The sequence below is a fragment of the Lycium barbarum genome, chromosome 2 (assembly GCF_019175385.1).
Source record: "Lycium barbarum isolate Lr01 chromosome 2, ASM1917538v2, whole genome shotgun sequence".
Classification (NCBI taxonomy): domain Eukaryota; kingdom Viridiplantae; phylum Streptophyta; class Magnoliopsida; order Solanales; family Solanaceae; genus Lycium; species Lycium barbarum.
In genome coordinates this window covers 130,797,049-130,815,044 of record NC_083338.1, presented here as the reverse complement: position 1 = coordinate 130,815,044, position 17,996 = coordinate 130,797,049, and the positions used below count along the sequence as shown (strand labels likewise).

General features: G+C 38.1%; 1 protein-coding gene across 2 annotated transcripts; it reads right to left on the bottom strand.

Moving 5' to 3' along the window:
• Window positions 1-349: 349 nt before the first annotated feature.
• Window positions 350-17,383, bottom strand: LOC132627267 (vacuolar protein sorting-associated protein 45 homolog). Of its 2 annotated transcripts, none has more exons than XM_060342521.1 (14): window positions 17,117-17,383; window positions 13,778-13,979; window positions 13,544-13,623; window positions 12,974-13,201; window positions 12,665-12,790; window positions 12,390-12,470; window positions 12,162-12,303; window positions 11,862-12,040; window positions 11,186-11,341; window positions 10,521-10,628; window positions 9,777-9,898; window positions 1,290-1,421; window positions 866-977; window positions 350-776 (listed from the first exon to the last, which is right to left on the bottom strand). In XM_060342521.1, exons 1-13 carry the CDS (start codon window positions 17,204-17,206, stop codon window positions 917-919), a joined length of 1,707 nt encoding a protein of 568 aa, XP_060198504.1. In that variant the 5' UTR covers window positions 17,207-17,383; the 3' UTR covers window positions 350-776; window positions 866-916. The 2 variants fall into 2 exon arrangements, with proteins under 2 accessions (XP_060198504.1, XP_060198503.1); XM_060342520.1 differs by having other exon boundaries at window positions 350-748.
• Window positions 17,384-17,996: the final 613 nt, after the last annotated feature.

Sequence of the window (17,996 nt, the reverse complement as noted above, 5' to 3'; positions counted from 1 at the left end):
TAGACATAAATTAGTGAGTTTCAGAAAACAGATTTGACAAATAATTTCTGACAATTTGAACAATATCCCCAAACCTGATACCTTGGCCTTCGACAAAAGAATGGCCACGATTTATTCCACAAACTCCAATTTTCTCAAAACATAAAACTCTTAATAGTACCCCCAAAAATGTACTCATACAACTTAACGAGAAATTAAATTTAACAATAATAAAAAGTTGAAAATGTACCACGTAATTGTATATGTTACTACTATCACTATGTGGGCTTGATGCAAACATATGTTCCTAACTTAACAGCGTTCCTAGTTCACTTTGACTAATTAAGAAAAAGATGCTAGACAACAAAAATGGTATGACAAAACTTTAGAATATATCAAAAGATAAAACAGGGCAGTCCAAGGGAAAAAATAAACACGAAGGTAATAACTACTTTCACAGAAACTACTGTAAGGTACACCATATTCAGGCTTTGTGCGATTTCTAATAAGAGTGAGGAAGGTTGCTCAAATGCATCCTCACGGAATCTCAGAAACGCTACAAGAACGCTATAAGAATACAAGACCAGGAAGGATGTTAAGAATATGAGAATATTACATGTACACAACAAACCTAGATTACATGAAAAGAGGTATACAGATGAGCAGGTCTCAAAACCGTCTCACTCGGGCAGGAAGCAGAAGCTATGAAAGAAGATGATTACAAAGGCTACACAAACTTTCATCAGCAAACTCAGCTCTTTATGTACTTCTGCAGAAACCAAGAACCCCCCTTTAGACTAAACACGAAAAATAGTGTCATCATCAACACTGCTGCTGAAAGGACATACAACTACTACAGTGACGGTAAGCTGAATGTAGATTTTACCTGTGATTGTTATATTTTCAGATTTTCACAAGGTGCAGTAGAGTCCAAAATTCAAAGCACATTGGTGCTTATACGAGCGATTCTTTGAGCTTCTTCAAGGTCCTTCAAGAATCTACATATCCACCAGACACATTACAAAAAAGATTTCAGCTAACTGAATACATAAGATCAAAGAAAATTTTTGCAGATTTTATGTAACTGGGAGACGATGAGGAATAAAAACCAAAAAGCATGTTCTGAGGTTGATGGAAACAAGAATCTTCAGGACCGGAATGTGAGAGTTAAATCAAAGCGTCGATTTTTTTTTATTATTTTTTTTTGGAACTAAATCAAGGAGGCTGTACAAAAATGCATTGTCCTTATTGTACACTTTGCCATACCTACCAGACCGAAATGATGTTTTGGAGTATAAGGGAAAGCATACCTCTTAGAATTTAGAAGGGCAGAACCACCAAGTATAAAACGAATCCCAGAGTTCGTTGAATTCTGCAGAGCAACTGAACGTGACTCTTCATATGTTGTCCCACCAACAATGAAAATCACCACTTCCTGTGGTCTGTATAATATAAACAATAAAGGTTGTTTTAGCTACATGAATTTTTTTTTGATGAAATAAGTGGTATATTAATAACAAGGCATCCAGGGGATGCGAGATTACAAAAGTAGGAAAGTCAGCTCTATAAAAGGCAAAAATAAAAATCTATCATAAAACTAGAGAGCTGACAAAATCCAAGAATTGATCAGGATCATACAAGGGAGTATGGTTAACCCAACTAAAAAGTAAGACTAGGCATCTGCCTTTAAAATTGGAGCTGTTAGTTGCGATGCCATCAAAACATCTTTGGTTCCTTTCTGTCCATAAACCCCACACAACAACAGCGGGAACCATAGACCAGATTCTTCTGATGGACTTTTCAACTTTCCAATTGCCCCAACTTACAAAAACTTCCCTGAGACTATTTGGCAGAACCCACTGGAGACCAAAAAGGGAGAAAAACATTGACCAAATGTCTCTAGCAATCGAGCAGTGCAAAAAAAGGTGGTTAACAGTTTCAAGCCTGTTCAAACACATGTAGCATCTGTTAACTGTATTGAAGCCTTTCCTGTTAAGATTATCTATAGTGGAACAAGAGTTGTTCAAAGCTATCCAGCAGAAAGCGCTGATCTTGGGGGGCAATTTGACCTTCCATATCAGCTTCCATGGCCACTGGTCAATCAGAATTTTGTTGGAATTCAAGAGCTGATAATTAGCCTTAACTGAGTATGATCCATCCATGCTAGTGCCCCATTTGAGCGTGTCATTTCTCAGTGGGTTAACAACGTTGGGATGCAATCTTCCCAGAAGCGCTGCAAGTTCATCAAATTCCCAATCATTCAGGTTCCTTCTCAAGTTGGGGCACCAAGCATGCCCCTCCCAGTTTTGAGAGACAGTAGAGTTAGGATTAGAGGCAATGGAAAAAATCATAGGATAGAGCTCCTTCAAGGTATTCTGCCCTAGCCAGTTGTCTTCCCAGAAGCGGATGCGGTTCCCATTGCCTACATGTAAAGATGAGTTAGAAGAAAAATCAGTCCACAACTTCCTAATTTCTTTCCACAGTCCGCAGCCATGAGGTGATCTGCTGAGATTAGAAACCCAATGGCTATCATTTCCATATTTAGCCTGGACCACTTCCTTCCACAATCCCATATTCTCTTGGTTGTACCTCCAATGCCATTTCATAAGCATGCTTTTGCTATGGAGTGCCAAATCCTTCACTCCTAGCCCACCAAGAGATTTTGGGATGGTGACCTTGTCCCAATTCACCAAATGAAGTTTGTGGTTCTCATTCTTGTCATCCCATAAGAATAAGCACCTAAGTCTGTCAAGCTGCTTCAAGACTTCACCAGGTACGGGAAATAAGGACATGAAATAAGTTGGGATGCTGTCCAATACACTGTTGATCAGTGTAATTCTGCCTCCGAGAGAGAGATATTGTTGTTGCCAAGAGGCCAATCTTTTTTCAAATTTTTCAACCACCCCATTCCAAGCTTCAACAGATTTGTAGCTAGCACCCAAAGGAAGTCCCAGATAGGTAGTTGGAAAGGTCCCTGTACTGCAACACATTATCTCGGCCAGATCTTCCAAACCATTAACCATATTCACCGGATAGATTACACTCTTAGACATATTGATGTGAAGTCCAGATATAGCCTCAAAGATCATTAAGGTAATATTAAGATGTTGAACCTGGGACCTCTCAGCACCACAAAATATAAGGGTATCATCGGCAAATAGTAGGTGAGAGATAGAGATTGATTGACCAATCCTGTTGCCCACATCAAATCCCTCCAACCAGTGAAGTTCTTTTGCCTTGTCAAGCATCCTGCTAAGTCCCTCCATTGCTATGATAAAAAGGAAAGGGGACAGAGGATCCCCTTGCCTTATTCCTCTCTTGGGAGAAAAAAATCCAACTGGACTCCTGTTAATAAGAATAGAGTATTTAACAGTAGAAAAGGAGAACCTGATCCATCTGATCCACCTGTCTCCAAATCCCATTTGCCTCAAAATAGAGATTAGATATTTCCAGTTAAGTTTGTCAAAAGCCTTTTCTATGTCCAGTTTAAAAAGCAGACCAGGAACACCACTTTTTAGTCTCCAATCTAATACTTCATTGGCAATAAGGGAAGCATCAGTTATCTGTCTACCTTTTATGAATGCATTTTGATAGCCTGAGACGAACTTCCATATTACCCTTTTGAGTCTTTCAGAGAGCACTTTAGCCACTATCTTGTACACACTGCCAATCAAGCTGATGGGTCTGAAGTCCTTTAGTTCAATTGCCCCTTTCCTTTTAGGGATAAGGGCTATGAATGAGGCATTAAAGGATTTCACCATATGACAGTTGGTGTGGAAATGGTTGAAGGTGTTCATGACATCCTGCTTGATAGTGGACCAGCATTTCTGAAAAAAAGCCATAGTAAATCCATCTGGTCCAGGACTCTTATCTGGAGCACAAGAGTTGATAGCATTGAGGACTTCTTCTTCTTCAAAAGGACATTCTAAGGTTTCTTTGTCTTCATTGTCAAGACAATTCAAACCTTCAAAATCAGCGGTAGGCCTCCATTCTTCATTCTCAGAGTATAGTTCTTGGTAGAAGTCCAAGATCACTTGCTTAATATGTTCTTTATCCTCAATAATGTCATCAGCCACTTGCAGCCTATCGATACAGTTATACCTCCTATGAGAATTGGCAATTCTCTGAAAGTACTTAGTATTTCTATCCCCTTCCTTCAACCACAAGCATCTAGATTTCTGCCTCCATGAGATTTCCTCAGCCTTGGCTAGTTGTTGAAGTTCCAATTTTAGTGTCAAGGATTTGTTAGTCTCGTCTTGAGTCAACACTCTATTTTCAGCAACCTGATCCAACATTTGCAGCTCCTCCAAAACCTTGTTGATCTTAGTGTTGACGCTACCAAATACTTCCTTGTTCCAAGTGACCAGGTCCTTTTTGAGCATTCTGAGCTTCTGAGAAAGTACAAAATCTGAGGATCCATTCACTTCATACCCCTGCCACCACTGTTTCACCAGATCACCAAATCCTTCATGTTGCAACCACATGTTCTCAAACTTAAAGTAGGAAGGTTCAGATGTCCAATCCCCACATTCTAGCGCTATAGGGCAATGATCAGAGACAACTTTGGGCAGAGCTTTTTGAGAAATAACCCCAAAGTAATCACTCCATTCAGAAGAGACAAGAAACCTATCAATTCTGGAGGCTTGAAGAAAATCAGCATTCCTGGTCCAAGTGTAGAATGCCCCTTGAAGAGGGAGGTCAATCAGTCCCATATCTTGAATGAAATCAGAGAAAGCACTCATTGCCCTGGATCTCCTGATGCAATTGTATCTTTCATTCTCGAATCTACAGACATTGAAGTCCCCACCAACCACCCAGCCTTCATCCCATAATCCTCTAACATCAGCCAGTTCCTCCCATAATTCAGCCCTCTCCCAATTAGTGTGGGGTCCATAAACTCCAGTAAAGCAAAACCTAAAATTAGAATGCACCCCTTCCAACATAGTTGTGATAGTAAACTGACCTTGATGGGAGTCAAGACAGTTCCATTGTCTCTTGTCCCATATAATAATTACGCCTCCTCTAGTACCACGAGCCCTCAACTCAGCCCAACCAACCCATCTAGAACCCCAAATTTGTGTGATAGTAGCCACTGGACAGCCATCTATTTTGGTCTCTTGCAAGCACAAAATGTCTGGTTTCCATTTTTGCATAAGAGCCCTGATAGTACTCCTTTTGCTCATATCGTTGAGCCCCCTCACGTTCCAGCTAATAAGTTTTAATTTCATTCAGAGAAAGCTTTTTGAAACCTGCCCCTAGCTGATCCTTCCCCTTTTTCATAAGTAACAGTGCATTCCATATTCCTGGCCTCTCTTACCCCTTTCTTTGCAGAGCACCTTCCCCCATTCTTCTTTTCTTTTTGTAGCATTAGTTGAGCTTGTCTTCTCTGTTCCATCCTGAGAATTATATCGAACATCTCGTGCTCGAATCCAGCCAAATTAACTCCAAAGGCTTTGCAAGCCTTAGCCATAAACAGCTTGGTCCAGTGAGAAGTCTCGATTACCATAGGTGTGTTGATTAAACAATTCCCATTATTTAACCCATCATGCAGAACTAACGAGTGTGTCTCGCTGCCAGAGAAGGAAGAGATTTCAAAATCCATGGAGTTGTCAATAAGATAGTCGTTTAGCGATGTCGGAATAGAGTAAAGAGGGGGATCAGATTCATCATCTGCGTCCTCTGCTCCGAAGTTCTCTGTATTTTGACCAGAAAGTGCTACCACAGCCTTCTCAATGGTGGGGTCATTAATGAAACTTCTGGGATAATGTTGAATTTGGGCTGGCCCTTTTGCTTTCCAACACTTTATCTGTCTAGGCTTTGCTCTTGATTTGGGCCTTTTCCTTTTGGGCTTGCTACTATTGTTGTTATAAAAATAATAGGGGTGGTCCCTGTTAAAGGAATTAGAAATATTGGCTTCACAGTGGAAATAATTAGTGTAATTGTGGCCCAGAATGTTGCTGGCCCCATTAGCCCATACTTTTTCCTCCCCTTTATACTGTGGCACGTGACCTCTATTTTTCTCTGACAAACCCAGGGATTTTGAATTAAAGTTGCTTGGATAACTGAGCTTCTTTCTAGGGTTTGGAGTAGCAGCCTCCATCTTCTCCACCTCTCTCCGTCTTTCAGGGATGATTCGAGTAATTTGGTCTTCCACAATCACCACCAGATATCTCAAACCTCCAACATACAAGTCTATTTCCTTTGGGATTTCTTCCATAGTGATTTTAACACAGATGCGCGCCCAGAAAAGATGAGATCTTGCCTTCGTGTCTGCATCTGCACCTATGAAACCTCCGCACTTCTCTCCGATACATCGGAAAGATTCCATGTTCCAACCATTTAGCGGTACCCCAAAAGCCTTGACCCATTTGTGTCCAATCTCTGATTTTGCTGGATAATACTCAGATTCTGTTGACCACCACTCAAGATTTAGATGACGACCGTTCCAGAACCAATCTCCAGCTTTGATCCTGGCTGCTTCTTGTCTTGAAGGCAGTTCAAATAAAAATTTGTTGTGTGATATCGGTGTGACTCTCAGACCTGCTGTCACCTGCCATCTCTTAAGAAACCAAGGCTGGATGATTTCTGCTTTTGGGCTGTAGTGGAATGGGTCATTGAAACTTCCAATCAAGCATTTGGAGAGGAAATTGGAGCTTTCATCCTGGTCTTCAAGGTCGCCTGCCCTTCTCTAAGTTGGCCATTGAGAGATTTCTGCTGCTTTTAGGAAGGATCTCTTTTTAATATCAGTAATTACTTTGTATTTGTGATTTGTTGCTTCACCCAAATATTGAAGGATCTTCCCTGCTATGTCTCCCCATCCCCCATTGTACACAATTTCTGGAATAATAATCGCCTTTCTCCTCTCCCCTGCTATTGTTTCGACTCTTATGAATCTTCCATGAATGTTGTAATTCTGATATACCCTATAAATGTATGCTTGTATTTTCCTTCCCCATCTTCTATAGAGATTCCCTTGTCCGTATGAAGCTTGGTATAACTGTGAGCAGACCCATCTAAGGTTCTCCTCGTCTAGTTTGATCTGGCTGGTAAACCTTCTGCCTCGCTCCACCCAAACAAACCATCTGTCTTGGTCCCCACAATCTTCGTAGATCTCAAAGGATTTGTCCCCTGAAAAGAAATGTATCTTCCCTCCCATGAGGGAAGAGAAGGCTCACCGGAAAAAAAGGATTTTAGAGAGAGAAAAAAAATATAATTTCCAAACTACTTTAGCATGCCCTTGACATTCTCAGCATGAATCTGTTTGTTTAATAGTTCTTGGTAGAAGTCCAAGATCACTCATTTGATTGTGGTATTAACCTGTTATAGTGTTTCCATAGGATATTTGTTTGCAGTGCAAATTCATAAATAGTATGGTGAACGTTTATTAGGTTCTGGGAACATGAATTGTTTAAGCACCATAATAATTGTGCCAGGTTCCAGCTCATCTTGAACCCTAAAACGTGACTAGGAAATTTAGTTGAACTCATCAAATCCAAAGTTTGGAGAACTACAAAGAGAAACACAAAGAATTCTGAGAACGCTGGTCAAAAGGGAAAGCAAATGGTTTCTATTTACAAGAAACCAAAATTAAATGATGAACAGGGATCGTAAGACAGATAAGCGCAAATAAATGTGTGAATTATGCAGCCATAACACAGAAGATAATGCGAAGAAACAGTATATGGATTACACTCTGTAAACAGTGCAGTTGTATACTCTCACTGAGTTCACTTGCCAATCTCAGTGAATATTGGGCCAGGTAGAAGGGAAGGAAGGTTTGAATTGTGGCCTGAATTCACTACCTTCAAAAGATGGGAAGAAGGACCATGGGTGAGATTTCAATGTAATCAGCCATGCGGCGGAGAGAAACCTTGAAGTCAAACTTATCCATGCGGCACTTCTAAGATTTTATAGAAGACACAGTTAACTGACTCTCCCCTGTGCGGTGGAAATTTTCGTGGACAAGAGGCAGAGGGGCAAGATTCAGGGTTAAGTCAAGAATAGACAAGTTCCTCTCCATCTAATGGGATGACAAGTTTTTTAGCCACTTAAAACTATGTGCCTTGCCTAGGGTCTGCTCAGATCATAATGCACTTTATACTACAATGTGAACGGTGGGAAAAAGAGCTCATACTTCAAGCTCCAACTTCCAAATATGTAGATTAAAGAGAAGGATTTGTGGAGCTAGTGCAGAAGAGGTGGAGCTCATATAAAGTAGAGAGTCACTAGATTACTTGTTTAGAAAAATACTAACACTAGTTAAGAGGAACCCAAAGGAATGGAACATCTATTTCTTCGGCTCATTGGGAAAAGGAAGACTGAAATCTTGGATAACTTGATTGGATTGGATGGATCGGCAAAAGAGGAACCACCCGAATTTGAAGTTATTCCATGAATCTAGTTTAGAGTCTACCACAACAATATTCCCAGTGTAATCCCACAAGTGGGGTCTGGGGAGGGTAGGATGTATGCAGACCTTACCCCTACCTTTGTGGGGTAGGGGAAATCTCTCAGTATGAAGAAATTTCAGAAGGAGAAATTCAAGATGTTTGTGGTCAGAATAGCGGGACAAAAGCATAAGGTTTTCCACAAATGACCAATGTGCAATGAAAATGTAATCACATAGAAAGGCTGGTTGCTAAAATAAAACACTGTGCAATACTTTGAGGAAATCAAAATAGGATCCTAGGTTTTTTTTTTTTTTTTTTTTTTTGAATAGGATCCTAGGTTGCTATACGAATCTTCTTAGAGTGTCTCAAATTGATTCAAGGCATGGGTTGTGGTCTTCTTATTTGGTTTTAGGCAATCCTCACCTTATGAGCCAACTCTTTTGGGGTTGAGTTAAGCCCCTGGTCCATTTTCTTAATGTGGTATCGACACCTATTCTTGGTTCCCTAGAGATTATGTCAGAAACTGAGTTTCTGGTAACCAACTTATTCTAGCACTATCTTAATGCTTTTTAATTGATAAAATCTTGCTTATCAGAAAAATAGAACAACAATTGTGAAATCTCCTCTAGCTCCATCAAATTTCCACAATAAATGGTTCTACTCCTGGACTGCCTTTCTATAATCTACTTTTATAATAGTATAATCGTAATTCAAATGTAACATCTGCTTAACTTGATGATTTGCTTGACTCTGAAATAAACCAAGAATTAATAAATAGTCGCCTGATCAGAGTAGGCAAGCCTAACATAAGACATCCGACTTGAAGAAATCCTATGGCAAGAGCAAGTTGTCAAACGCATGTTATAGTGAAGGTTAATACTCTAACGGAGAGAGATCAAGATCCATGTGTCAGTGTTTGGCTTCATAGAGATCCTAAAGGAAACCCCTGTTTCCATATGGTGCTTCTGTTTTCTTTTCAGAGCTTCTACCCAACCCGTGTTAACCAGAGAAATTGACTTGTGAGGTCAAAAATAGAATGGTACTAGTTGTTGATTTACAAAATTAACATTATTCAAAGTGTTAGCATAACCACAAATGAAATCTATTGACCCCTATTTAAAACGTATAAAGTCAAGATAGTAGCACCTGAAGAAGCGGCACCAAGTTGTCGAATGCTACAATAGCTAGGTTACACTTACTACGAGAGAGATTTTATGAACGCCAGAATTATTTATAGAAAGTAATTGCACTTCTTGCGTCAAACTGCTAAGGTCTTGCAAATACAAACAAGTCAATTGGCTAGAGTACTACTAACTCATTCTCTTGGGGCACTAAAACTGCAGAAGAAGCTGAAAATTGTATGGAAATAGTAAAATTAGAAATATCATTGGAGCTCAACTGACTGACCTGGCTTGTTGATAGTGATTTCCTACGTATGGGTAGTCCACATCTCTCAACCGCCCCCTAGTGATGTTCTCCATGGTTTGGAATAGGAGAGGTTGATGCTGGGTATACACATTCTCAACCCCCTGTGACAAAAGAGAACTGTAAACAGCTAACATCTAAACCTATGAGGTTAAGAAATATTGTAACGATCATTTAAGGGGGCGGTTGGTGGTGGTGGGGTGTGTGTTTGGGGGGATGGGGGATGGGGGGGGGGGGGGGGGAAGGACATTATAACTCTGGGAAAGGGAAGTATCAAAAAAGACATTCGTGTTCAACTTTTAAAAATCTTTAAGTTAAGAAGTAGCTGAACTTTTAAATTTTCATTTCAAGCAATATAGAAGTGTTAGATTCCCTAATTGGTAACATATTTTAGATTAATCAAGAAGAACTAGGCAGATATTAACTCCGCCTGTGTGAGCTCGCTCACATTGCCGGTCCCAAGCCCGGATAAAGGAGGAGGGTTGCCGAGGGTCAATCGGAAACAGCCTCCCTACCCAGGTAGGGGTAAGGCTGCGTACATCTTACCCTCCCCAGACCCCACTATTGTGGGATTACACTGGGTAGTGACCAAACCAAACTAGGCAGATATTAACGCTGCAAGCAGAGGAAACCAATTGCACAAGTCAATTGAAGAGGTGGAGAAATACTCTAGTTTCCGATAATATTAGAGAGAAAAAAAGAAAGTATTCTACTTCTTAGACACACCTTGAGTCCCCGAGCCATGTTACGTGCAATGTTCAGGAGATCTCTGTTCCCGTACAGATCCCCAGTTCTCTTATCCACTCCTGCTTGCTTTAGAAGGAATTGCACTAGCTTCAAACCATAACCAATAAAAATAATTTCATTTGTCAGATAAAAATGTCAATGTTACGTCAAGTGCAGATTAACAGTCTACTCAACAATAGAAGAAAACCTACTTTGATGCCAATACCTACATAAAAACTATAACCAACAACAAGCATGAAGTAAACAAGACTACTGACATTTTGTCCTACGTATATGAAACATAATTACCAAACTTTTAAAGAATGCTATTGCTATTCCTCTTTTTATCCCTTTTTGTACAAACTTCATAGCATAAACAGAGAAGTAAAATCTTTACAACCAGGCAATAACTTTTTACTATTCACAGACAGATCAGATCTATCAAATAAAGCACATTAACTGTTAGCGACAAGAAAAATGGCCTTTACAGAAGGCACTAAGTAAGGTCCTATTTATCTTCTTTACACTCTTTCACAGGGAGAGAAACATTGGGCAGAGGCAGAGCAAATTGCAAGATACAGGTAATAAAAGCAAACAGAACCAAAATAGCGGGACTAACACAAAAAAGAAACTGAAAAGGCAATAATCATAGTAATCCTCCTTACTCCAGGCTTATACTTGGGTGACCGAGATGCTAATTTGTTGAATAGCTGCATGAGTTGAACAGGACTTTCCTTCTCATAGCGCAAGGCATACAGCATGACGAGGCGCAGACGGTCAACATCAGAGATATTATCATTATTCAATAGATTTGTCACAGCCTGTAGACATAGCAGAATTTAGAAAAAAAGATGATACTCAAAAAGATCTCAGTCTTCCACCGATTTTCAAATCTTAAAGTCACTAGTGCTAAGTACAAGACAAGTCAACTGTAGAGCAGCATATTAATATAATAAATATTTGTGGCTCAATCCTCCTGAAGCACGGCATATTTTAAACATTTACGCAGGGTGTTTTGTGCTTTTGTGGCTCACAAACAACTCATTTAGTTTTATTTTTCATTAGAAGTATATTTCATTAAAACAACAATTTCAAGTACAGTTCCAAAGGAGAAGTTAAAGGAAATCAGTGTTGCTTAAACACAGAGTTACCTTGGTTTAGTTACATCTTCAATGCAATCAAAGGGAATTTAGCATGTAAAACTTGGTCCAACTAATCACCACAAGTAGCAAACAGAGAAACGACTATACCAAATTTTTCCTCATTCCACTTAAGCTTTCCACATTTAATTTTCCATAACTAATAAGAAAGCTATGCTTCAATCCCCAAGGACCAAATTACCTCGAATGCTGCCCCTTGTCCACCATTGCAAGCCAATTCTTGTTCTGTCTGTGAAACTAACATGAGTTTTCGCTCTTCAACTATTTTGCTCATTTCCGTAACCAGTGTCACATGCTTAGAAACATTGCCTTGCATTTTTCGGTATTCTGGGTAGTTGTCTACAAATTTAGCCATGTCCTCTGCAAAAATGCAAGCCTTATGAACAAAAGCTTCTTTTTAGCAGAAAAATACCATGTCTGAGTTGCAACAGGAACACTTGCTGTACAACCCAAGCTAAGCTACAAGCTCGCAAATACAAACCTATCGTCTGGATATTCTGGTTACTTTTTGCCACTTGTTGGAAGTCGTCCACCATCTTCTTAATATTCATTCCAATATCTCCGAAGTTCTCGTACATATTTGCTTTGAAAAATGCATCTTGCTCAGATGACAGTACAACCTCCTGAAAGCACAAATAATAAACAAATAAATCATTGTGGAAAAGATAACAAGGTAGTATTTAATATACAAGAGGAAATAACTTTTGACCTGTTGATCTTTTGGCAACTTGCCAACGTTTTTCAGGTTGACCTTATTATCTTCAATGCCTATCAACTCATGAACCATTGCCTGTAGAAGTACATAGTACAAACGAGAAGCATTATGTGACACTCAGAGGTTACTTGAAGAAGAAAATGAGGAGGCACAATTTGATGGAATAATAAAGATACAGAAGAGGCACAATTTGATGGAATAATAAAGATACAGAAGAGGCACAATTTGTTAGAAATAACAAAGGCAGAGAACTTACAGACTAGCCATACCTGAAAAGTCCACTGATTAAGCAGTGGAGTCACGGGGTCATCCCTCCTATCAATTATTAGCAACAATGGAGAAACTTCTGTTCTCCTGAAATCAAATAGGCCACTCTCCTGCTGGTACATCAGCTTCTGCAATATTGATGAAAGAAAAATGTGTTCAACTTTTTCCTTTCCAATCTCAAATATCCAAAATCAACTAAACCTTCAACCCTAATCAGGGAAAGGCAATAAACCTAATAATAGAACTTTTTAGGCTATAAAGTACGAACAACTGAAGTTGAGGGAAAAGAAAGAAACAGTTGGCGTGCTTACAGAAGCTTCATGTGCTATTCTTTTCGCAATATCAGATGTCCTTGAATATCGAATAATAGGCCTTCGCTTAAACGCCAAGAAAACTGCAGAAATTCCATCAACAACTCGATCACAGAAATGCTGCAATCCTGATGGATCTACAACAGCTGGGAGCATATACATGTGGTTTGAGGCCATATTCAACGTGAAATGGTAAGGGTCTAACGCGACAAAATCTGCATAAAATTCCTGCAAATCACGTCAATAATCATGTAACAAGAGAATTTCTAGTTCAACTACAAATTTATACAAGTTACAGGCTACAACAAATTTTTAGAGCTCCAACAGAAAGATGTATCAGCAACGATTTCCTAAATTATTCCATACTATGCAATATCCTTTTTGATTGCAAATGATTTTCCCTTTTCTTTTAGAAGGTAAAGTATTCCAGTATACGATGTGAATCTTCAGCACAAATATTGAGCTGGAAACCAAAAGGTGGTTACAACAAAAACCAAAATACAATCCTTGCTCTTCTTACTAGGAATCTAAAACCAGTAAAATAGCAGAAAATGCCAAATCTACACATACCTGCAACTGCTGGACAACTTCATGCTCATCTGAATCGGCTAACATATGAAGTTGAGTATCTTTCAAAATATTGGAGAAAACTGTGCAACAAAAAGGATATATGAAATATGTCATTCTTGAGAAACTCGGACAACAGCATCGAAACAAAAAGGTTCTTCTGAAAAATATCAGTTCACAGCCTGAGGATATATTAGCAGATTTTCCATGCCATCCAACTAAAGAGGACATACTTACAAAGGTGATATTCTCCAAATCGTGGCTTAGCCAGTTGACGCCGCATATGCTGGATATTCTCTGATGTTGGCCTCAGAAAATAAACTGCTTTAAGATGTGACATGGCTTCCTTGGACATGGAAATAGAATCTACCAGCTCCACCAGGAACACCTCCTTCTTCAGAAGCTCTGACTGAGAGTACACCACACTAACACAACTAACCTGCTCATCCAGAGCAAAAAGTAAGTACCAGTCTGTATTGTACTTCTCAGAAGTAATGAGATGTGAGACTCAGCAATAACATAATTGACTTCAGGTTTATAAAGATTTTACTCACCTAAATTGGCAACAACGGTTTATGAATGAATAGCATTAACACGAGATGACATTTCACAAATATAATAAAGTAAGGATTATTTTGTTTAAGGTATTGCAAAAGAGTACAAAAAGAGACAATCACAATGACCTCATTACATCTTTGACATCATGAAGTTCAAAAAACCAAACAGATGTTCCAGGCTCCCCATCTCGTGTTCCTTGCACCAGAGGAACTAACTATTAATACATTCAGATTTAACTACTGTAAATGCAGCTACAGATAAATGCAGCTTCTTTTCTTCAAAACATCTCTTATTTCTTTCCAGCCATATATTCCACACGATGCATAATGGGCAAGTCCGACAAATGCATAATTACAGTTCATTATTTTGTTTTCCAAATCACTTCCTCTGGTCACTCAGCTTCCCAATTTTCAGCTTGCTTCTGCAAAACCTTGTAGCAACTTGCTTAGAGAAGACACCACAATTATCTTTGAGAAGGTAAGGTAAAAATACACCATAACTATCTTTTTTTCTGAAACCGAAAATACACCATAACTATCAATAAGCAAAACCATCTATCTCTGTTGTTCTCATCCAGTCTAATTGGATTTAAGAAACTCAATGATTCACAAGTTTCATCCACCTCCCGGTCATTAAAATTTCTTCTAAAACAGTAAATTCCATCCAGTATCTTCTTTTATTTGTTGAGATAAACAGTTCCATCCAGTATCTTCATAACAATCCACCACCATGCAATCTTTGTTCACTCCAAGTGAACATAAAACAGTAAAAAGAATCCTTTGATTCGGCATCTCCACCCATGAATCGGACCAGGTTTTTGTACTCTTACCATTTCCAATTTTTAACTCCACATACAGTTGAAACTCTTCCCAAAGGTGACAAATATTTTCCCAAATTGTTTTCTTGTTTGGGGATGCCACAGGGCTAGGCTTCCAGAAGTCCACTTGTTAATATTTAGTGATATCATATCCCTCTAAGTTCCTCTCTCTCTTCATTTAGTCTCCATAACCTACCTAACAAAGCATATTTAAATCTTCATCCTACAGACTAAGGCCATTACGAAGTTGGTTGCATAAAAGCTTCTTTAACAGGCCGCTTTTCCTCGAAAAGAAGGCAACACATATGAGACAAAGCTATCAAACTGAGAAGAAACCCCAATGGAAAAGAATTTATAGGGTTTTCATATATTAGGCAACTGCCAGTTCTGTAAAACCTCAGCCTACTAATGATAATGTCCGCTTTGAGTCTAAACCCAAAGGCTTTAAAGCACGTCTGTAGGGTCTAAGGCTTGTTTCCTTATATACGCAGCATCCCTCTCGTGTTTTGCCGATGCACGATTCTCCTAGGGTGTGACAAGTTCCCTGCTGCCTCTTACTTTACCTGTTGCTGTAGAGAGCATTCACTACTAGCGCATCATAAAACTTCTAGATTGTAATAGTTCTCCAGTAAAATTGCAGTTATGGTCATGTCACTTAATATAATGTTCATCGAAGACACCCTCAAACACATAAGTAAGTAGCACCAAATGGGTGTTGAATCTATAAAAAGTACAAACATCTACTCACACCCCAACCTATGTAGAGAAATAAGAGAAATCTATTACAATCTGTATATCACTTACAGCGTCAGATTACACCAAAAACCAAAAACTATAAGCATTTCAACTTCAAACTCTAAAAGGTCTCTCTTCTTCCTATAAAACATCTATCGTTTCTCCCTCCATCCTTCCCAAAATGCAAATTGTGACTGCATTTTGATAAGCTCCTGATATGTCTTTCCAGCTATATAGTCACTTGATGCCTTAGGTATCATTCAGAACTTCCCAGTTCAAAATCATGCCCGAATCTACTCCAGTAAGAAACAAGATTTTGATCCTCTATCTTCAGAATTCATAAACAGCAGCTTACATGTCTTTAAAAGTACAATGGCTGCTCCAATATCGAATTAATAAACAACAACTTATTTAACACAAACTAACACGGGAAGGTGCTGAAACATTGCCTAGATTCTAGCTACCTCATCCAACCACATCACTTCACCTACAAGAAAAGGTTTTGCATCTTTGTTTTACTAAAATCACTTCAATGACATCTCCATGACTCCATCACTACCACAACCGATGATTAAAATATTCATGCTTTCTTCTTCTTTTTCAAACGTATTAAGCAAATATCTAACGAGTTAGTAATCACTAATACTATGTCTGCATCCTACCCCCATACCCTCAGCAATAAGCAATTCCTTTTTTCCTTTAGTGTTTCATTGACCACATTGCTAACAATTCTTGTTAGATCACTGGGCTTGGCTTCCCAGTCCAACATTTCCTGATTATAGTCTCCTTAGATGGTCGAAGGTATTAATAAGGAGACGACATAGACTTAAATCATATTGAGGATAGCTGCCTCAGCTCTCGGAAGACCTACAATCTCTTGGGATCAATTGGATCCATATAAGCAATACCAGCTAAATCTGGTTTCTAAAGAACTCCTAATTTGGCTTAAAAGACAAAATATTTAGTATTAAAATGAAATAAACCTGAATAGATACAGAATGGATACAAAGGATTCACATAGCTAACCCAACTAGTAATATAGAAGTAGTTGATTGGTTGATAGACTGATTAAGGCTTCAAGATTCTTTCTTTTTCATTCTTTGAGTTCAAGATTACTACATCAAAACTACCCAATTGATATTAATCTGTAACTACACATTAACTCAAACAAGAAAAGCATCAGATCAAAGAACTTATTACTCAAAAAAAGGCTACTTTTAAGTAATTATCTCACTGAACTTATTTTCTTAGTCCATAATATTCCAATGGGTTTGGAATTATCACCCACACTTACCTATTTAAAAATCAGGCAACAACCCTCATCAACCTTTAAACCATCTCAATGCAATATTCACTCATTTCACAAAAATAAAATAAATACATAAACACCAAAAGAACAATTTTTAAGACATAAAAATAAAGAAACAAACAAAAGGGTGTCTTTAAATATTAGATTAAGAACAAACCGTAGAGGAATCAAGAATGAGAACTTTCATTCCAGAAATATCTTGTAACATGCGATTAATATAGTCCCTTACAGCTGCTACTAATACCATTTTTTTATTTCTTCTTTGATTTCAAGAATCCAAAATTCTGTGATTGATCTGAGAAATAAATGGTTTGAGATCTCAACTAATCTTTGGAGGGAATTAAAGAACGTTGTTGGGGAGTTTAGGGAGTTAAGAAATATAAGTTTTATGTTTGTGGATTAATCAACTAAAGTATTTTCTTGACAAGTCCCAATTAATTAAAGGGGAAAATATAGTCTTGAATGGTATTTTTGTGTAATTTTTTATGTTGATTTTTAACTTTTTTTATAAAGTATAATTATATATTTAGAATTATTTATAAATCATGATTAATTTTTTTAAAAAAATTGAGATATTTTAATCAAAACAAGAATTATTTAACTTCTCAAACAGAAAGAATATTATACCAAAATGATAGAGGAAGATAGATGCTATTTGATTTACTGGCTGGCTAGTTATGCAGAGAATATAATTTTAAAGTGATATGTGGTCAATAATAATAAACAGAAAGAATATTACACCAAAATGATAGAGGAAGATAGATGCTATTTGATTTACTAGCTGGCTAGTTATGCAGAGAATATAATTTTAAAGTGATATGTGGTCAATAATAATATGGGGAATGGAATGAACATTATAATACCTAGTCAAGTACTAGCTTAATTCAATATTATAAATACATATATTATTATTCTACATTACATATCTTAGAAAACGATACGATAATTATGTATAAGTTATGTGTGTTAATTGTGTGGAGTTTATATCTTATTATTACTTGAGTTAATGCTGGCTCAAAAGTTAACAATGAAATTTT